The sequence below is a fragment of the Rattus norvegicus genome, chromosome 7 (genome assembly GCF_036323735.1).
Source record: "Rattus norvegicus strain BN/NHsdMcwi chromosome 7, GRCr8, whole genome shotgun sequence".
NCBI classification, from domain to species: Eukaryota; Metazoa; Chordata; class Mammalia; order Rodentia; family Muridae; genus Rattus; species Rattus norvegicus.
In genome coordinates, this window is record NC_086025.1 from 118,919,038 (window position 1) to 118,941,481 (window position 22,444).

The window sequence follows — 22,444 nt, forward strand, 5'->3', positions numbered from 1 at the left end:
TTCATACCTCCAAGACCCTGGAGGTACTTTGATGAATGTGGTGGTGAACACCTTAAATCCCAGCAAGTGGGAGGCAGAGGCAGGCGGATGTCTGTGAGTTCAAGGCCTTCCTGGTCTACATAGTGAGTTCCAGGACAGCCAGAGCTACATAATGAGACCCTGTCTCAAAAACAAACAAACAAACAAGCAAACAAACAAATGAACAGGGCTGGAGAGATAACTCGGCAGTTAAGAACACTGACTGCTCTTCCAGAGGTCCTGAGCTCAATTCCCAGCAACCACATGGTGGCTCACAACCGTCTGTAATGGGATCTGATGCCCTCCTCTTATGTCCTCTTTCTGGTGTGTCTGAAGACAGCTACAGTGTACTCATATGGATAAAGAAAATAAATACATCTTAAAACAAACAAAAACAAGAACCTGGAGGTCCCGGGCAAGAGGTCTGGGGGAAAGGCTTGCCCAAATGTCTGAGCGAGGGCCCTTGGGTTTTCTGGACTAGCAGAGACCCTCCCCAATCATGAGAGGATTGAAGGTAGGGGCCACAACCCATCTCTCCTCTGGATCTTGGGGTTTCACAGCACAGAGAGACTTTGTACCATGTGAACAAGCCAAGTGAGTCATCCTAGTGGGGCTAGGCAATTCCTAAGAGTAAGATCTATATCCAGAGGTCAGTCCAAGGTCACCCTGAGCACAGGTATTTCCCAACCCCTATCAGAGAGAGGGGAGTTGGTGCTGAGAAGAGGGGTACCTTTCTGCTAGAGTCCCTCTTCTCATTAAAGGGACTCTGGCCTTTGTACCAAAAACACACTCAGCCTGAATGAACAGGAATACACAACGACCCTTTCTCAGCAGATTTATGCAGACGAGGAAAACACCACGCCCATACAGATGTTCATCACGTCAGTTTGATTTATTATCATTTGAAAACAATATTTTGCAAGCCCTTGAGATGGTTCTTAATGTGTGTGGGTGTTTTGCCTGCGTGTGTATGTACAGTATTCAACATGCAGTGCTGGGAAGAACCCGAGGATGACGAATGCCCTGCAAATGGAGTGACAGATGCTTGTGAGCTGCCAAGTGCATGCTGGGAACCAAACTCATGTCAGGCAGCGCTCTGAACACCTGAGCCATCTCTCTCCAAGCCCCCAATAGTTTGCTGTTCCTGTACAATGCTTTCTGGCTTTCTTTTCCCCCCTTCCTTCCTTTCTTTTCCTTCCTTTACCAGGATCACATCTATACAATCTCACCACTGTCTTCTCATAACTGATGCCGTTTGCTTGATTACACATTTACTCCCTAATTACAAGGTATTGGGAAACAGATTCTTGCTATGCACAAGCTATGAAAGGAAGACTGATTTTGTCCATGTTTCGAAGGGGTGATGCAAGAAAAACAGACTAGACGTTGTAACTTGCTACTGAGGACTTGGATTGGTGGGTATAACTTACTGGGCTATTATGGACTTGATGGAAAAATTTAAAACTGCTGCCCAGGATGAGGAAGAAGAGGAGGAGGAGAAGGAAGAAGAGGAGGAGAAGGAGGAAGAGGAGGAGAAGGAGGAAGAGGAAGAAGAGGAGAAGGAGGAAGAGGACCACCATTCTGGTCATACCTTGAACAAGAAAGGGGCCAAGCACCCTAGAGCCAGCCAGATCTGGGAGGAACTTCACAAGCCCTGTCAGCTGCAGGATGCTAGTATGACAACCAAGACGTTAATGTCCCTGTGCTAGATGCAAAAACTGAGTGTCCTTTAAGACATGCTACCTGCTGCTGCCACCCACCTACATCCTGTTCTGGCTTAAAGTTATCCTTTAACCATTCTAAGTCCCTCCCAGCTAACCCCTATATCCTTAGCCCAGTGTCCCAGAAGGAGACAATCCTTTGAAGACATTTAGTAATGACTAGAGACATTTGAATCTTCACTAGGGCATGGATATTTTGACATCTTGTTAGTGACGGCCAGGAACACAGAATGATCCTCTTCCTAAGAATCACCAACCACAAATGCCACATGTGCCACAGGTGGAGAAGCCTAATCGGCCCCCTCACCTCCCAATCCCTTCAAGAAAACTTCCCCCGCAGACTCACCCTGACCTCAGACCCCATTTTCTCCCCACATCCTGAGCGCACCCCACAGGAGAGTCCACACTACCCTGTGTGTCAAAGATGGGCACATAAATCTCACTTCCCCAGTGGGCTGGGTGTTGTCTGAGGAACTGAGGCAGGCACAGTCAAATAAATATGATACCCAATATGATACCCTTGTTTTCTGGACCAAGGCAGTGAGGAGGGTTCCTACTATTGGCTCCTCATGTGGAAAGCAGATAGAGTCCAGAGAGTTGTGAATTATTTGACCTGGGCATGGTTATGTCAAGAACTTGAATGCCCAGAGCTATGGGAGTGGCGAAACCTTCCCTGGGTAAGGCTTAGAGGGATGGAGAAGCCTTCCTCTGGTCCACATGGAAATGTTCTATTAACAGTGTGTATAGAAGCCATCAACTGTGGCTTCCTCCTCAGAGATCACTACTGAGACTGCTTCCCTAGAGACACCTACAGAGATTAGTAAACCTGCTTCCCTGTCTAGCTATAAACCTTAAATCTGTCTCGATTCAGTGTTATGAGAGACACATGCTAGGCCAAGCAGTGTGCAGGTCTTTATTACCAGCACTTGGGAGGCTGAGGTAGGTGGATCCTGTGAGTTTGAGGCCAGCCTGTTCTACATGGCCAGTTCCAGGACAGCCAGAGCTACACAGAGAAACCCTGTCTCAAAACACCAATGCACACATGCATGCACGCACGTGTTCCAATCACAGCTGATGCCCTCCCATCAGAGAAAGCACAGCTCACCCTATCTCAGCTTTTCTGACATGTGTGTCAATCCTAGTCAGGTCAATCCCTGAGACATCCAAGAGGGTGGGACTTGTAGTGTGTCTGTGTCCCCAGACGCCACTGGGGCTCCCTGAGCAAAGCAAGGTGTAGCCAGGATCCCTCAGGAAGCAAAAGAGGTACTCAAGAGGACCAACTGCTCAGCGGCTGTAGGCAGGTTCCTCTAGATGACACCCCTTTTGGAAGCAGCTGGATGCCACTGCATTGGGGATATGGGCAGAGTTCCTCTCAACACCCCAAAGGTGACTTAAAAGAAACAAAGCATTGAAACATGAGTTTCAAGTGCAAAAGAAATGACTTAAAACTCTCACAAGGACATCAAGCTGTCCTATGACACAGGTGGAAAGGTTTAACTGTCTTGTTTTTTTAAGATTTATTTATTTTATGTATATGAGTACACTGTCGCTGTCTTCAGACACACCAGAAGAGGGCATGGGATCCCATTACAGATGGTTGCGAGCCACCATGTGGTTGCTGGGAATTAAACTCAGGACCTCTGGAAAGGCAGCCAGTGCTATTAACCACCATCTCTCCAGCCCGATTAACTGGTTTTTACAAAAGCCTGGGGCGGCGGTGGGGGTAGTCTACAGTGAGGCCACTAGCACAAATCTCCACCCAGCCAAAGCGCCCTGGTGCTGCTGGAGAAGGGCTGGGTGGAGCCCAAGAGGCAAGAACAGTGGCTTTCCCTAAAAGGCCCTGGCTAGAGCCACCCCAACTCCAACATGCTCCTCGGTTTCCCTGAAGGTGGACTTAACCAATGGGCGTCCTGAAAACGTCACTAAGTAGAAAGAAAGAGGAAACTGCCTTGCCCGCCCTCACTGGAAAGGTTCCCTGAGGCCACAGACATTGTCCCTCAGGGTTCTGACCTCAGTGCTGTTCCTCCTCACACAGCTCCACCATTACCTTCCCTAGGCCTGTAGGCCTCCCTGCTGTCCCAAGCTGGCCTGCCCTTTGTCCCTCCCTCCTGGATCATCCTGTTTGTGTGTTCCACCTGTTTCCTCTGGGGACCCTGACAAGAAGCCAACCAGGCAGCTGCTCTGAAGTCCCCCCACAAGCCAGCAGAGCACGAGATTCCCACGAAGGGCACTGTGCTCTCTGTGCAGAGACATGTTGGCAGGCCGACCTGGCATGCCCAAGATAGAAACTAAGCACTGCAAAGATGTGCCTGAAGGAAGCTGGCACTCAGGAAGAGCGGGGCAGACATGACAGTCATGGCCAGCAGTCAACGCCACACCCTTACTGTGGAGTCAGATGCTCAAGTCTCCAGGTGCAGTGAGCACAGGACCAGCACAGCCAGTTAGAGAAGGGTCTGCAGTGGGGCTTCCCTGGCTGCTGCTGGGCCCCTGAACTTAAGGCCACCATCAGGGCATGGCTTGAGTCCCTCCAAGTGTGGCTTGCCCTCCTCCATCCTCTGAAACCTCTCCTCAGGCAATAGTCTCACAGCCATCTTCAGTAGCCTGAGGTCATTCCACATTTTATTGCCAGAAGGCTAAGTACAGAGGGGCCACTAATGAAGAGGACAATGACAGCTCCCTACAGAGACCCAACAGAGAGTGACTCACCCTGACAGTGTCACTTTCCAAGTCTCCTTCGATCCTTACAGGCTGGAGTGAAGAGACTATGCTGTGTGACTATGTTTTTGTTTTAATCCCGAGTGTGGAATATGGGGCTGCTTCAGGTTGTCCACAGTCCTTATTTATGATGGCGTCATGCTCTAAGGGAGTATGACTTTTGCCAGCTGCAGACAGTTTCATTCTGGGGACTCTGGAGAGGGAATAAATGACAGAGCCCAGAGAGGAATGGGGGAGGGTTGCTCTGAAGGAGGAGGTCCCTGCTCCTGGTTGCTGTCATTATGGTTTGACCTTAAGAAGTTGGGAGATGGGGGTTGGGGATTTAGCTCAGTGGTAGAGCGCTTGCCTAGCAAGCACAAGGCCCTGGGTTTGGTCCCCAGCTCCGGAAAAAAAAAAAAAGAAGTTGGGAGATATTCTGATGTGGAAGATTGGACATGCTCCTAGGAACTCGATGACCCTAATCAGCAGGAAATAGCCCATAGAGGTCCATGTCTCCTTCCCACTCTAGCCTGCTTTATCTCCTACTTAGTATTGGGGGGGATAGAAGAAATTAGGGTGAAATGGGGTTGCGAGAGAGGTAGAGGCATAAGAACCCAATAAAATAATAAGATGACTATGCCAACACTGGCGTACTGTGACCTCAGGCTGCTGCCCCGACTCAGGCCTGAAATTGTTCCCAGCCTAACAGGTCTTCCCAGGTCCACAGATCCAAAGCGTGTCTGTCCCTGCACCTGCATTGGTAGAAGCAGCCACCTCAGAGACAGAGGCAGACAGAAACATCAGGGCCGTCCACAGACAGGTACTGTAATCTCTGCCTACTCAACCCACACATGCAGGCTTAAGGCCATAAGGGAGACTGGTTGGTTTCCTCCCTAAAATACCCACCCTCTGGCAAGAGAAGGAAACAGCCCAGCAAAGGCCTAATCCTAAACTCAGGGCTGTGTTTGTTCACTGGGAGGTGAAGGGAGCTGTTGAAAGGACCCAGCCTGGAAAGGGAGCCATAAATTCCAGTAATCCACATCTACCTACTGATCCTCTGGCATGGGGCCCCTCTTTCTTCTGGGCCATCTGAGGTAGCCTTCTGTGAGGGTGTGCTGCACCTCTGAGCTGGCTCACAGGACAGAGAATTCACAACTGGGCTGAGAGGCCCCACCCAACCACAGGACAACTGTTGCTCTGGGCACAGGAGGCAGATGCAGAAGCTTCGAATGGGGAAACTTGAGGCTGGCTCAACCTCCTGAACCGGCCCTTCCCTCAGCAGCAAGCCTGCAGTCTGGACGTGTGTCTCTGACATAAGCAAGAAAGGGAATACATACACCCGGTGTTTCCCTGATGCCCCAGGGTTCCTGTGGTTCATTCTGACAGGCCTAAACATCCTGGAAGCACAAAAGCACTGGGAGTTGCCCACATAAGTACGAAGGTCTATATAGCCACAAGACCAAGGTGAGTCAAAAAGGTGACAGGGTGAAATGCTCTGCCTGGGAGTAGAGCCCAGCAAGACCAGCATCCCTTCTCAGGATTAAGAGGGTGCCCCTCTGCAGGATTATCTGCCATTCTTTCTACTCAAAAGTGTGTGAAATATCAGGACCCAAGGAACGGTGTATTTGGGGCACAAAGCCATAGACACTTTGTCCTTGAGCCAAGGGTGTTCTACAGTTGTGGGAGCTCTGTCTGTATCTGTCGTCACCTGACCAGCTGTCCAGAAAACCTGGGCTTCTCCGGTGGCCATGCCCATCTCTCCACAGGGACACAGAAAAGCAGTCCCAAGCTCCAGAGGCTTTCAGTGATGGGAGCTCAGCCCTCACTCATGTGCTGGAGGTCACAACTATGATCTAGTCATACCACGGGTAGGTTACAGGGTTCATTTTCTCTGGGTGGGAATTGTTGACTTACGATCATGATGGTTTGCATATGCTTGGCCCAGGGAGTGGCACTATTAGGGGATGTGGCCTTATTGGAGTAGGTGTGTCACTGTGGGCGTGGGCTTTAAGATCCTCATCCTAGCTGCCTGGAAGTCAGTCTTCTCCTGTTTGTCTTTGGAACAAGGTGTAGAACTCTCGGCTCCTCCTGCACCATGCCTACCTGGACACTGCCATGCTCCTGCCTTAATACTGGACTGAACCTCTGAACCTGTAAGCCAGCCCCAATTAAGTGTTGTCCTTATAAGAGTTGCCTTGGTCATGGTGTCTGCTCATAGCAGTAAGACCCTCACTGAGACGACGATGCAAAGCATGATGGGAAGAGGACCGTGGGGAAAATGGGGGGAAATGCCCCTTAAGAAATAGTTGGGAAATAATGGCAGATTAAGACACCACAGAAAGGAGGGGCCGCATCCTACTGCTTCTCATGGGGTTACTGTGAGCCACTTGGGATGTGTAAGCCATGTCCTTTATGCTGATAGTCACTGTCCCCAAATCCATAGGGCCATCACTTCACGATCAAATAAAAGTCTCTGAGGTAGGACAATGTGGACAGCAGAGATCTGCTCTTCTCTCCGGCAACTGTGCCCTGTGTCTGGAGATAGGTCTGGGGTTAGTCCCAAGTCCTACTCGAGTTCAAGTAGTACTCATCAGTTCAGTGTCCCTCAAGGTCACCAGGGAGATTTTGGCCCTGGCAACTCCTCCTTCTGTCTCTGTCACCATTTAAGGCTGCAGAGGCTGCGCTGGCCGATGCTTACACCACAAGACAGCTCCCACTCACAGCTGGGGACACAGAATGGGGACCAAAGACGGCTACTGGAGTCTGTCTGGGGTGGTTGTGGGGACCTTCAGAAATAAAAAGATGCCACTGCAAATGGAAAAGGTGACCTTGGAGAAAGAAGGACAGCAGTGACAGGCAGCAGTGAAGAACTGGAGACAAGGACAGTCCGTGCCCTAAGAGTGGGCAGAGGACATCCCAGGTACCAAAGGCCTGAGGTGACATGGACAGGTAATTTAGAAAATACCTTTGCCACCATACAGGTTGCACAGAAAGGATGTCCTCATCTTTCATCTGCTGGTGATGTGGATCTTAGAAAGTCTGGAGAGGCTTGTGGCTGGGTTCAGTGAGGGGCAGGAGAGACCAGCATGGACTCGTCATGAGACCCAGAGCTGGTAGCATGGGAGGGGAGGTATACACAAAAAACAAAACAAAACAAACAAACAAACAAACAAAACAGTCTGGGAAAGCACATGACTTCATGAAACAAAAGTGATCGTATGTTTCATTACAGCCAATAACTGCAAAACATACCCAAGACACCTGCTTCAGAGCTGGGAACACACCCTCCAGTCACAGCTCACCCAAGACATGCAGTCAGACCTGGGAATGCAGCCGCTGTCCCCACCCCCAAGGCCACCATATCCCACCTCCACCCCTGACCCCCGAGTCACAGCTCGGGGCAGCTCCTGGATTTTCTGCAAATTCTCTGCATCCTGCCTTAGTGCATCTCAGTCTCTGCCTGTCCACACAGCTTCAGTTCCAGCACTGACTACGTGCACAGAACCCTTGGTTGACATCACCCTAAGCAGAAAAGCCACTGGGCCATCACTGGCTGACCTGAGCAGGAGGGAAGAAAGAGACACCGAGGCACCCTCCTACCTTGTTGTAGTACTGGACCAGCACCGAATGCCACCGCCCGTCACTCACACCTCCAGGAACCTGCGGTGTCACCGTCGTTGTGGTCTCACCTGTGCAGCAAGAGGGAGATCCAGAGACAGGTTAGGGGCTTCCTCCAATCAGGTTTCCAAGCTGCAGTGTAGACATCCTGCTCAGAGAGACTGGCCATGTGCCCTTCCCTTTGGCATGGCCACCACTGGAAGCCATCCCCAGGCTGCAGTGTAGATATCCTGCTCAGAGAGACTGGCCATGTGCCCTTCCCTTTGGCACGGCCACCACTGGAAGCCATTCCCCATCCCCCCTATGTGGAGGGCCTCAACCTGAAAGATAGCAAGATTCTAAAACAGGAAAAAACATGGCCTACTCCTCACATCCATGCTTGCCTGGTCCTCTCATGCTGGTGTGTAAGTCACCAGGTTAATTTACAGGTACACTGCACTTCATCTTTTTAATTTTTTTATATTTATTTGATTTTAAGTGTATGGGTGTTTTGCTTCCATATCTACATGTGTACCATGTGTATGTCTGACACAGAAGACGGAAGGCAGCACTGGATACCCTGGAACCGGAGTTATGGACAGTTGTGAGCTGCCACATGGGTGCTGGGAACCAAACCCAGGTCCTCTGTAAGAACAGCAAATGCTCTCAACTGCTGAGCTCTCCATCCCTCCACCCACATCGCTGCACATCAATTACCGATTCTGACCTAGGAGCCAGGCTCCGTCTGGTATTAGCCTTACAAGTAACACTGCCCTGACACTGACATCTTCCTGCACTCTGACTTCTAGAGGCCGGGTTCCTAGATGCAGAATTAGGGTTGGAAGGCTGAGTAGCTGGGAGGACAAGTAAACCTAATCCATAAAGTGCCTTAGGAGGCACCCGCGGCTGCAGGAGGTCCCACCTGCCGAGAACGTGAGCTGCAGCTGCTCCTCCACAATCTCCAGGGCGATGAAGTCATGCTTCTCGTTAAAGCGGCCGTTGTACAGCAGCAGGGCGTTCCTGTCCTGGGTGGCAAACCTGTGGGCCAAGCAGCATGTCACACACTGAAGGGCCGTGACAGGGTGACATGACCAGCCAGGGCAGCGCGCGACATGGTTCAGGAAAATAATTGCCTCAGCACTTTATCACACAAGATGCTGACAGCCCACCCAACCTAATGTGTGCATTGGAGCCTTGGGAGACACGGTGGTGATGGCCTGCGGCAGTGTGAAAGACGTTGTGTGGGGTAGGAAAAAGGGCTGAGTGGATCAAGGTTTGGGGTGCGAGTCTGAGGATCAGAGTTTTAATTCCCCAGTACCCCTGTCAAAAGCCACACATGGTAGCCACTTGTAGACCCATCACTCAGGAGGCAAAGACAGAGGATGCTCAGGGTCTGCTAGACCATCTGGAGATGGGGAGTACTGGGTTTAGTGAGAGACTCCATTTAAAAAAAAAAAAAAAAAAAAAAAACAGGGGTTGGGGATTTAGCTCAGTGGTAGAGCCCTTGCCTAGCAAGCGCAAGGCCCTGGGTTCGGTCCCCAGCTCCAGAAAAAAGAAAAAAAGAAAACAATGAAGAGTGACTAGAGAAAATACCCAATACCCAGTATCTCTCTCTCTCTCTCTCTCTCTCTCTCTCTCACACACACACACACACACACACACACACACACACACACACAGACTACATGTTCACAAGAATGATGCATAGCCTGTTTAACAACTATAAGCATGTCTGGAGGCAGTACACATGTAGTTTATCTCCTGCAACAGATCAGATGAGACCCTAAGGTACTCCCTTCACACCAAAGTCTCTGCCTGAGTGGCACGTCTCTAAGCCTCTTGTACCAACTGAAATACCTGAGCCTGGACTCTGTGTGCCCAGGTTAACCCCTCTTATACAGCGCTCCCCCTGGCAGGCACCATCCATTGCTAAAGACAGAGAAACTGAGCCGGGGCCCAGGGCTGAGGGGAGGGTGGGAACAACTTGAGTAAAATGAGGAAAGACAGAAATAGAAACCAAAGCTTGAGGGGCCGGAGGAGAAGGAGCGGAGAACAAAAGAGGATAAAAAGCGGCTGGGAGTGGGGCCCACTTGGGAGCCCCAGCACTTGGCAAACAGAAACTAGAAAGAGGAGAAGGCCCATGACAGAAGCCACCTGAGACAAGGCAACTCAGCCGGGCTGGGCAGTCCTCTGTGGTAAGAGGGGCCTCAGAGCTTCCAGGATGCGTGCCCGGGAAACTGTAACTGGAAGGCCACTGGTCTTCTGAGAGTATTCTGGGGGAACTTTCTCTCTTCTCTTGTGACTTTGAGTTTTAAGGCAGTAAAGGTCACCAAAAGTCACTGCGATGCACGTGACTATGAACTACTGGCCATACCAAGGGGTGCAGGAGCCATGGTTATACTCCAGGGCTACATTACCCCAGCTCACATCCAGCACATGCCATGATACATTCACCAGGGGTCACGAGACTCCTCTGATGTGGAAGGCGGTGGCTACTCATGGGCGTCCTCTGTTGCAGGGGATCCCACAGCAGGGCCCTTGCTTTGCAGGCTTGTGCCCTAAAAGGTGCCCTTCTGGATGGAGGGCAGAGTCTTGTCACAAAGGGGCAAACAACAATTATCCACACCTGGCAGTACAGGGCTCAGGACGTACTGTGCCAATAGGCAGACGCTGTCCATTTATCAGGCACATGGGGTGGGGGGAGTAGCAAGAGCTGACTGCCAGAGCCACCCCACATCCTCAGACCTCCCTACAACACACTCAATGGGAGGGACCTTGTTAATTCACAGTATAGAAGATGATGGATAAGGAGAAGTCACTTGTCCTTTGGTCCTGAGGACACTCCTGGCTGGCTTTATCTTTAGGACGGAACCCAGGGACAGGCTCTGCACTGTCTGTACTTAGCAGGCAGTGCACGAAGACACCCAGGAGAAGCCTCCTCCCACTGAACTAACTTTAACCTAGCAAAGAGCTTCAAAATGGAAATTCTAGATTCTTTTTTATCTAAGCAAATCACAGGCTTATGATGCCTAAAACCCTGTGAGCTCATTTGGTATTTTGTGCATGGTTCATGTTAGTACATGTGTGTTAAGGAACACACCAATTCAGCCAGAAGGCTGGAGGACAAATCCCTGGAATCCTCCTGCCTCTGCGTCCCCAGGTGCAGGATCGCATGTGTGTGCCACTGTGCCCAGCATTGTACACGGAAGCCTGGGATTTGAACACAGACTCTCATGCCTGCACACAGTATTTTAACAAGTAAGCCATCTCCCCAGCTCCAAATGATAGACTGGACTTTTTTTTTTTAAGTAATGTTTAAATTCTGGGGAGAAGGTATGGACAGTACACAATCAGCCGGCTGTATACTAATCAGGACCAGGTAGGGGGAATTGGGAGTCTGAACAGCCTGCCTTGTGACACGCACAGGATGTCTGATCCCTGGGCCTGCCCCACTGGCTACTGAGATCTCAGTGATGCCTGTGTTGGTGCTGGTGGGCAGGACCAGAATAGCCAGGTTAGCTTCCAGGCCTGGGATTTGGGCTGTCCCCACTTGGAAGTCTTGGCATGGATGCTCTGTTGTCCCTATGCTGAAACAGTGTCCCCTGTCATCGTGGCAACGACCCGACCCTTGAGCAGGTGGTCTGGCAGCCAGCACCGAGCAGGCCTCCTCAACCATCCAGAGCCTAGAAGGCTGAGGTGCGCCCACCCCACGACATATTCCCAAGGGATATCCCACAAGCACGGCTGCACTTACGCAAGGGAGACGGTAAAATGGAAGCGCTGCCGCAGGCCCCGGAAGGTAACGAAGGACTGGGGTGGGAAGCTCCTGGTGCTCACTTCACAGTACGGGTGCTCATACTCGCCGGGCGGGCACACACAGTGGAAGCCTCCGATGAGCAGGTTCACGCAGGTGCCCCCGTTTTTGCACACCCCGCTGGCACAGCGGCCTGAGCGGACGTTCACCTGGCAATGCTCCCCTGGAGAAGAAAGCAGAGGTCACGCAAAGGCTGTCCTAGAGTCCTAGTTTGCTTCGTTCCCCGCTCCCCCCCCCCCCCTGTGATAAACACTGACCATAGACAACTCAGGGAGGAAATGGTTTATTTCAGCTATGGTCTATCATTGAGGGAAGTCAGGGCAGGAACTCAAGGCAGGAACCCAGAGGCTGAAACAGAGGCCGTAGAGGAGTGACACCTACTGGCTAGTTCTCCAGGGCTAGCTCTATTTGCTTTCTTATATAGTCCAGGGGTAACACCACCCAACAGTAGGCTGAGCCTCCCACATCAATCATTCATCAAGACAATGCCCCATGGACATGCCGCTGACAGTGACAGGCCAGTCTAATGGAGATGGTTCCTCAATTGAAATTCTTGCTTCCCAGGTGACTCTAATTTGCTTACACTGACAAAAACTAACAAGCACAGAGACTAAGGGAGACCAGTGGACTATGGATGTCCCCTGAGGCACACAGTTGACTGAAGGCTCAGGCTCATAGGCTTGGATGCCACAGTGACACCTGGACCTGGGGCTTTGGTAGAACTTTCCAACAGTTTGCAGATCCACATGGACTGCTTCCTAAAGGCAGAAACACCTTCCTCAGGAGGTGACCCACGGATTACGGATTACAGGGCTAAAATAGCCCCCGGGAGTTCTCTTCTACTGAATGTGTTGAGGCTGAGTCCAAACTGATGCTTCTGTAGCCCGGAAAACAAATCTCATGGGACAGAAGTCGGCTGGGATCACTGACCTACTATATCCCCTCACAGCCATTCAGGCCCAGCCATGGAAAGACCCTAAGCGCTTCTGTTACCAGGCCAGGGCAGGCCAGGCTCAGGGCAGGACGGTGTGATCTCATCCGTCCGCCGGTCTGCAGTAGCTAAGATGAGCCCAGAGAAGCGGACAGAGAGAGGCCAGTGTGGAGGAGCAGGTGAGAACCGGCCACTGGTAGATGCTTGTTCACCTCAGGTTCACAACAGTGGACACTTCATCTCCCAGCCATTGCTGGATCCCAGGGCCTTGCCCAACATGGCTCTGAGCTTGGCCACCCTGCAGGAACCTCTGAGTTCATGTGCTTGCATGCATGCATGCGTACACTCACGCCATCCCACGGGTCACACACTCAAACCATCAGACTCACACACATGTTCACGTCACATTTGTAAACACACCATTGCATACATCCTTACACCCATGTCTCAGACTCCGTCTCAGACATGCATGCCCATACCTATACTCCCCTCATGCCCACTCTCCTCACAGATCATCTCATATGAACTTGCCTGCCCCCACACTCTCACACTCAAACACGTCCGTCAGTGTTCACAGCCTTCTACACAACCCTTGTGAGGGCCCATCACTGAAGTTTAAACTTAAGATCTCTCCCTTTTCCTTCAGACACTTTAAATTCTCCCCTTCAGGACGGTTTGCTTTACTGTACTCCAGGTTAGCCCATGGGCAGTGAAGCCCAGCACATTCTGAGAACAAAGCTGCCTGAGAGACACTCTGGCCTTATGCTCACTAAACCGTGAAGAGAAAGGGCACTGCCTTCACCTTCCCCACAGCCAGTGCCTGAGAGTAGCACACCTTGGAGGATCCAGGCTCCAGAGATTGTCCAAACTTTCCCAGCAGAAGAGAAAGTCAGCCCTTATCCTCCAAACTCCAGATCCGCCTGGCTGTGGGATTGCAGCCGTGGCAGCTCAACCCGACCACTTGAGCGTGGGGTTCTCGTCCTCTCTCGAAACTCCTCTCCTAGACCCAGAAGAGGCCCCAGGGTGTCTAGCCCCCACCAACACAACTTTATCTTCTAAAGGCCCTGGAAATGGAAGAGGGTCTACCCTGGGTCCTACATGACTTCATCTCAAGTGTCTGGCTGCGTACAGAAAGACCCAGTTTTCCAGTGAGACCACATGCTGGCTTCTGTGTAGATAGGGTGTGAGAAGCTTTCAATCTACAAGTGGCTGTTTGTCCCAGAACTGATGTCTGTCCAGTGTGGACTCTGTAAGAGGAAGGCTCTGAGACTGAGGTGGGGTTCAGGGGCGTCCTCAGCTGTGTTTCAGACTTTTCTCTTCCCTTCCGAAGCCTCTCTGGCCTGTTTCTCTCTGGGTAACCCCAACTAGACTGAGAGTTCTGCCATCTGCCCAGGGAGGCAGGCTTTGAGTCTTGGAGCCACCAGCATGCCATAGGCTCTCACCTCCCTCAACACTCCTCTACCATTTTCACACCCTGCATTCCCATCCCACTGCCTTAACCTTCCCCTCAAACCTAAGCACCCCAAATATGCACCTTATACCAGTTCCACTGACTCCCAAAGCTTCTTGCTCTGCCTCTAACACAAAAGACAAGTTCCTACAGTGCTGGTCTCGGAGCACACTCGTCCCACTGGCTTAGTACTCCACGAAGATGTCACCCCATCACACCCCTGACCCTCAAAAGCACAAACCCAGATCATTGGTCCCACACTCTTGGTTCTAACATAGCTATACTGCTCCCCCAGCCAGGACCCCAGGACCCAGAGCATTACTGCAGAGTCTTACAGCTGTCCAGTCACGGTTGATGAACTCCACTGATGGCTGATCTGAGGTGCCTCCCTCAGTTCCCGAAGACCATCCTATGTCCCCTCCTCAAGTCTGTCCTCGACTGTGGCTCACCCCATAGAAGTTTCACTGCATTCTGAGCAGATCCAGGACCCAGGATCTCTCCCAGCTTTACTTACAACACCACTATGTGGGAGCATGGGGTGGGGGTGCAGCCACGGGGTTCATTCTAGAGCCAAGTCCGAGAACATCTGGTCCACAGCGGGTGCCTTGCATGTTAGGGTGCTGGACTAGTGCCCGTAATGAGGGGGTGTCTGAGGAGAGCTGGGTATGCAGCAGGTACTGACGGGTGTTTGTGGGATGAAATCATACAACGCCAGGGCTCACCAGAGCCAAGGCAATGATTCAATCTTGAGCTAACCATGAGGTTACAAAGCGGACATCATTCATCCACCGACCCAAGCAGTGTGGGTAGATATCCATACAAAGAACTAACTGTGGGGTTAAACACACGGCTTTTATATAAGGCACTCTAAGCAGAGCTCACTGTGCTAAAGATAAACCACACCAGCCTGGGATGGAGCCTCGTCTCTGGGTTCTGAGTAAACTACAGGCCCTTGGGAGCCAATACAGGGTCTATTCCTATGAGAACATCAGAACATTGGTCGCGGCAGCCATTCTCGCCAGTGCATCTTGGCTCACTGAGGCTTGCACTAACTTCCACATGGCTTCTCTGCATAAGGTTAGTCAGATGCCCAGGGTGGGGATGTTCAGTTCACAGTGTGTGCATGCTCCAAGCCCTGCCAACATGGAGCTGGCGTCTTGACTGTGTAATGCACACACTTGAGACCTGTGCTGTGATGGCTTCTAATTCTGCAGGTCATTTTAGCCCAGGAATGAATGATACAGGTCAAAGTCTATAAATCCTACAGCCTTAATTCTCTCATATAGCAATTGTAAAAGACATGCTTTGCTTTGGTCTTTTCTATGACTTAGAGTGTGTGTGTGTGTGTGTGTGTGTGTGTGTGTGTGTGTGTGTGTGTGTGTTTCTCTTGCTGTCTCTGTGCATATGTTTCTATGTGTACATGCATGTGCATGTTTATGTTTGTGTATGTGTTTCTCTCGCTCTCTGTGCATGTTTCTATAAGTGTGCACATGCATGTGTGTGCATGTTTCTCACTCTTTCACTATGTGTGTCTATGTATGTGTGTCTGTGTGTATGTCTGTGTGTGAGTGTGTCTGTATGTGTGTCTGTGTATGTGTGTGAGTGTGTGTCTGTGTCTGTGTGTGTGTCTGTGTGTGTGAGTGTGTGTCTGTGTGTGTGTGAGTGTGTGTCTATGTGTGTCTGTGTCTGTGTGTGTGTCTGTGTGTGTGTGTGTCTGTTTGTGTGTGTGTCTGTATGTATTTCTCTTGCTCTATGCATGTTTCTCTGTCTGTGTGTCTGTGTCTCTATGTCCTTGAGAAGGCCAAAAGACGGTGTTAGTTCTGAAGCTAGAGATGCTGACCGTTTCAAGCCGCTGCCCCTGGTGTCAGGATAGAGGACCTCTGGAAGAGCAGCGAGCACTCTTAACCACTGAGCCATCTCCACACACCCTTGCTTGCTTGCTTTTCTATGGGTGCTGGGCTGAAGTTCAGCTTGTCATGCTTGGTTGGTGGCAGATGCCTTTACCTGCTGAGTCCTCTCTGGCCTATCATTTTTCTTCTTGAAACAAGAGTCACTCTATGGCCTAGAGCTTGGGCCTTCCACCACACCTATCAAGCAATGCCATTTTGATGAAATAAATTTCTCAGGGCTTACTGTCACAGTTAAGGATCTGGCATTCCCTCAACATCCAGGTGTTCTCCTCAGAGTCAAATGCCACTTGCTGAGTCATTCCCCACCCTGGAGCACCCCCACTCCACCCCCACGTCTGCCCTCATACACCCATTTCATAGGTAGATCTCCACCCACACCGAGGTAAGGTTAGCTTGGGCAACCTGATCGCTGAGCTCAACACTGTAGACCATGCCACAAGTCCCCTGCCCATGAGGGGCACTGGCCTCAGCCTGGTTAAGGCTGCGTATACACAAACCCATCAAGAGTGGAAGAGCTCTGCAGAAAAGACCCCAGAGTAGATGTCGGCCTCGCCCTGAGTCTTATGCATGTCCTATCACTGAGTAAGTGCCCTACCTAGATGTGGGTGAGTAATGTCCTGTCTGCCCAGAGACTCGAGCTGGTACTGTCAGAGCCACTGACCCTCGGTCTAAGCAAAAGTCACAGGACTTAGGCAAATGGGTTTCCTGTTATAGGAAGAAATCAGCTGGTCTGTGAGAGCAGTCAGGAAGCTCTAGGAAGTCAAAGGATGCAGGCCCAGAGAAACCACAGTGCAGAGGGTAGCCATGTTCAGTTTAAAAGAGGACGAGGGGAGCTGCTGGCCATGAGACCCACTTCAGTGCACCACAGGCAGGAGCAGGGACGGGTAAAGCAGAAGGCCTAGCCCAGCTGCAGAGAAGCACAGTGCCCAGAGCCTCGGGCCCTCGAAGAGGGCAAGGTGGGCCCCTGGAAGGGAAGGGCAGATAGAGTTTTGTCAACTTAAGTTTTCAACTAAATAAAAAGACAAATCCTTTCTCCTTTCATAAAGACTTAAGGGCTTTTAAACTAGAAAAACTAGAATTTCCAGAGGCACCAAGGGTAAAGCTCAGACCCAATGCACAAAAGGCACACTTGGAGACTGGCAAATTCGGGCAGAACTGAGAAGCAGCAGGGCAGGTGGAGAACACAGCAAGGAAGGGAGTGGGGGCCTGGGCGTGGAGCTGGGATCCGAGCATGGGTCACTCAAAGTCAGGTCACAAACACAGAGATCCCTAGGGTGGCCTGAAGGCCCATCAGAGCTCAGGCCAGAAAGGAACCTCGTGTCCTGGCAAGGAAGACACAAGGCACCGTGCAACGCCGCCATGTAGCTCCACTACCACAGGAAGGGCTGTGATGGGCAGAATGGCACTTTGGGGCACTGAGAGGCAGGTGTCCAAGAGAAGTCATTGAGCACTAAGCATACTACCCATTCCTCCATGTTTTCACCCACTCATTTGTCCCTTTCCCTACCCAATCACCACACATCCACCTCCGTCTATCCATCCATCCTGCATCCGTTGATCTATCCTTCCAGGAAATCTACGAGCCCACTACCTACCTTCCTCCATCCACTGGTCTATCTCTCCCTTCACCCATCTATCCATCTCCCATCCATTCAACCATCATCCCTCCGTTCATACTTCTATCCATCCGTTTGCCCACCATTCGCCTGTTCATTCAATGAATTGCCCATCACGGGACACTTTAAGAGCCTGAGGTTATGGGGATGAACGAAACCGCTCCCCGCAGCTGAGGGGTCTCTTAGTTAAACAGGCCAAATGTGGAGGAAAATAGAGAAGAGGAGCTGAGTCTTCAAGCAGATCCTAGAGCGATGAGGAAGCTAGGGACAGAGAGAGGTGAGGTAGAGAGAGGGTGTGGCCAGGCTGTAGCGCTCAGGCAGAGCAAACCCTTAACCCTCAGGAGGCTGCATTTGGACCTGGGACCCTGCCAAGCCCAAAGATTCTGAGCAGACCTGAGGCAGAACCTCCAGCCTCTGGTACACCCACACGTAAGCACAAAATAGTTGCCACCCCAGTTCGACCTTTGGCGTGCCCACCTATAAGCACACACATGGTGTCTACACACATGCAGAATAGTTCCCACCACAGACCACCTGGGGTCCTCTCCTGGTGCCACACAGCAGCCTTCTACTCCCCTCACCGCCTCATGCTTCTGGAGAGATAAAGTGGGAAAGAAGGTCGTGTCAGCAAAGCCCCACCTCACACAAAGGGTTGCATAGAGGTCACTCGGAGCAACCCAGTGCCTGTGGCGATGAGGCTCCAGGACAGGAGCAACTGCATACCTCAGACTGCACTAGAGGACATCCTGCAGGCCTGCTTTGCAAAGAAGACCTCGGAGACCAGCAAACTGACAGGGAGATAGCCACTGACGGTTGCCCTCTGGCTGTTACGGGACCACACCGAGGGTGAAAATGCTACAAGCACCATGAGAGCAGCTGTATCTTGGACCAGTTTATGCCATCGCCAAACAAGGTCTCTTCTAGGCAGGCCTCGATGTACTGAAGGCCCAGAGAAGGTCGGAACTTGTGTCAGGTCACACAGCTGCAAGGGTAACCCATGCCGGCATCAGTGGTGTCTGCAGGGATGGGCCTGTAGTATGTAAATATCCAGGATCCACACCATAAGACGGTGTCGGGAGATGATGGTTCGAGCCTCAGGCCTTCTATCAGGCCACCCATTCATTTGTCCCTTTCCCTACCCAATCACCACACATCCACCTCTGTCTATCCATCCTTCCCAGGACAGAAGTTCACTGTCCAAAAACCAGCCAATGGCTCTTGCCTTGCTGGCTATAGATCTATCCCAGAAGCAGGGAGACCACTCACTCCTGCTGGGGAGCCTACTCAAGAACCCAGAGGGTGGGTGAGGGAATAGAACTCATTTGGCATAGGTCCTAGACTGCTGCTGTCACTCCAGGTCCTGACTCCGCCCCTCTAGGCAACTGTCACTCCAGCCCCTCCCCTCTCTGCCCCCTTCCCCATCCAGGCAGATTGCCAGGTTCTAGTCTGTCCTCCCTTCCCCCTTGGGAGTTTCCAGCTTTGTTTGACTTTCTCACCTCCTGGGGGACTGAAGCCTAGTCCCCCTGAAGCCCCTCCCTGTTGGCCAGGCTACCCAGAAGGAAGGTCTCAACAGAGACACCTGCTGCCCCTCCCCAAGGCTACTGGGAGAAGGGGGTAGCCAGTGGAAGCAGGAAGCCCTGAGACCAGGAGAAGTCACAGTGCTGGGGCTTGTAGAGGGTCTGTCTCTTTCTGATGAGTTCATTGTCTTTGAAGCAAATTCTTAGAACTCCAGTCACACCCATTAAAAAAATTTATATACACACACACACACACACACACACACACGCACACACACACACACACACACACACATATATATATATATATATATTGCATTCCAGTGGCAAAGAATCAGATGTCCACCCACCCTCACTGTTCCCTACCTTGAGAAGCCACCTGCCTGTCTGAGGATTGGGGCCTACGGAGCCTGAGGGGAAGAGGGGGTGTCAAAGGGTCCTGTACTACAGTGACATTTGGAATGCATCCCCTAGAATACAGCCACCTCCATGGCCTTGAAGCCGCTGGGTGGAGGGGACCAGAAGATAATCCACCCTGTGTGGTGTGCGGGAAGGCTGCCAGAGGGCATACCCACATCCTGATGCCTAGAGCTGGGGCTCCCTTCAGCCAACAAGAGAGGCTCAGAGTGGAGACCTGGAGATTGGAAAACTGATACAGAGGCAGATGGCCCAAGTAACAGCATGCAACGTGCTCTTTGTAGATTTAAATGAACTTTTTAACACAGCCGTTCTCCACCTGAGGGTCGAGACCCCCTTTGGGGCTGCATTATCAGATGCCCCGCATATCATATTCATACATTATGATTCATAACAGTAGCAAGATTACGGTTATGAAGGAGCGATGAATTAATTCTGTGGTTGGGGGTCACCACAACATGAAGAACTGTATTAAAGGGCTACAGCGTTAAGAACTGCTGTCAAACACAATTTCTAATTAAAAAAATAAGTGTGTGTATGTGTCTGTGTCTGTGTCTGTCTGTGTGTGTGTGTGTGTGTGTGTGTGTGTGTGTGTGTGTGTGTGTGTGTGTGTGTTTGAGAGAGAGCATGCTTCAGTGGAAAAAAGCATAGGTCAGCAGAGAAGTTCATGAAGTTGGTTCCCTCCTTCCACCTTAGTTCTGGAGATCAAACTCAAACTGCCAGGCTTGTGTTAAGCAGTGCTTTTGCCCCACTGCGCCATCCCATTGGCTCTTTAACACAGTAGTTAGCAGTTGTTACCAGACAGGTACTATGGAGACGCGCTGGGACAGAAGGAAAGAGGGGGGAAGAGAGGAGGAAAGGGAGGGACAGACAGAAACAGAGACAGGAGGGAAGGAGGGGACAAGGAAAGGAGACCTTGAGACTGGAAGGCCTTTGTCCTGCAGGGTGAGGTCTGGCTGGCAGTCTGCATTACATAGAGCAGGCACAGCAGCCAAGTGGGAACTCTAAGGTCTCCACAGACAGAGGGACCCAGGACACAGATGGGACACAAGCGTGCACGTGCACATGCATACACACACACACACACACACACACACACACACACACACACACACCCCTAGTGTATCAGTCCTCAGAAGCCTGTACTCAGTGAGAGCAGGGATACTGAAGACTTCCCTCAGCATGGGACCCCTCCCCACACAGTGATGTGCTGAGGAAAGCCTCCTCTGAAGAGGTCCTGTGCAAACTTCCTGCTTGGAATCAATGCCTTCATAGCTCTTGCTCTGGCCCTTATGGTCCCAGGCAAGACAGAGAGGGGCTTTGTCTGATGCTTTGGAGAAGATGGATGGGGCGGGGACTGGCAAAGGGTTGCCTTCCCTAAAGTCCTCTGGGGTCACCACTCAGGTCAGAGGCTCAATTTCTCTATGGAAGCTGAAGGTCAGAGCTCTACAGTGGCATTAAATGGGGAACAGCCAAGCCCTGGCCACACACTGAAGTCACAGGGTCTGGTAACTCTCTTATGCCTTCAGCAAATTTTTACTGACAACCCCAGTGGGTGCCAGGTGCTGGTGGGGCCAGAGGTAGCAATCACAAAATTATGGATCCCACAAAATTATGGCTCCAAGGAAGATTGCACCCAACACCTGAGACCTGGGCCTTTACAACACTCTGCAGATTGAGGTCCATGAGAGAGAGGTGACCTTGGATTACTGAGAGAAGGGACAAAGCCATCACAGCATCCTGTGGAAAACAGGTGGGGAGCACCAAGTGTGGGATGCAAGGTGGGAGGTTACAAAGGGCAACACAGGTAGCTCCTGAGGCTGAGGGGAAAGCAGGATCTCCGCCAGGGCCTGCAAGAGGAGGCAGACTTGCCCAAACCGTTCATTTTAGAGCCCAAGGCCCTCACCATTCTCAAGTGAGTCCGTCTGCTATGATATGCAGCCCTCTGGCACAGACAATGGACAAAACGGAAACTCCCACAACTTAGGTGAGGGAAGCGAGTCTTACCATGGCAGAGACACCCAGTACAGAACTGACCGGACAGACTCTGCTTTTCTTACTCACTCTTCCTTGACCATCTGCAAGCTGACTGACAAGCCTCAGGTCACTCTTGCGTCTGGCTCAGACCCCTGTGGACAACCACACTCAGGAAACTGTCTCTTGGGCTGGAGAGATGGCACAGTGGTTAAGAGCACTGACTACTCTTCCAGAGGTCCTGAGTTCAAATCCTAGCAATCACAGGGTGGCTCACAACCATCTGTAACGGGATCTGATGCCCTCTTCTGGTGTGTCTGAAGACAGCTACCGTGTACTCATATACATTAAATAAATAATATTTTTTTAAAAAGAAAAGAAAAGAAACTGCGTCTCAGCAAGAGTGCACCTGACCCAGGCAGGTACTTGACATGCTTACGCAGGTGATCAAGAAGCACGAGGAATCATGGAGCAAAGGAAGTTCTGTTCCCCGGAGTGAGGGTCTAGCGCTGCCTAAGTCTGGCACCAGTGAGAAGGCTTTTCTTTCTTTTCTTTTTTTTTTTTTTCTGGAGAGCTGGGGACTGAACCCAGGGCCTTGCGCTTGCTAGGCAATCGCTCTACCGCTGAGCTAAATCCCCAACCCCAGTGAGAAGGCTTTAGTTAGACATAGACTCTTGCAGGTTTAGGCGAGTTCAGAGCAGCATAGGTAGGGTTCCGGATGCATTAATCCAATGGCTGATGTCTGAGAGAATTTAGAACGGGGCACAGGAAGCATGTACTGTGGA

The 22,444-nt window shown here is 51.3% G+C and overlaps 1 protein-coding gene across 4 annotated transcripts in view; it reads right to left on the reverse strand.

The window, feature by feature from the left end:
• Celsr1 (cadherin, EGF LAG seven-pass G-type receptor 1) overlaps positions 1–22,444 on the reverse strand; it is a 137,410-nt gene that overhangs the window by 51,588 nt on the left and 63,378 nt on the right. For all 4 annotated transcript variants that reach the window (NM_001427591.1, XM_039080317.2, XM_063263331.1 and 1 more), the window contains exons 3-5: positions 11,785–12,007; positions 8,953–9,068; positions 8,034–8,122 (exon numbers count right to left, since the gene is read on the reverse strand). In NM_001427591.1, coding sequence (NP_001414520.1) covers positions 8,034–8,122; positions 8,953–9,068; positions 11,785–12,007 — 428 coding nt within the window. The remainder of the gene's footprint in view (positions 1–8,033; positions 8,123–8,952; positions 9,069–11,784; positions 12,008–22,444) is intronic.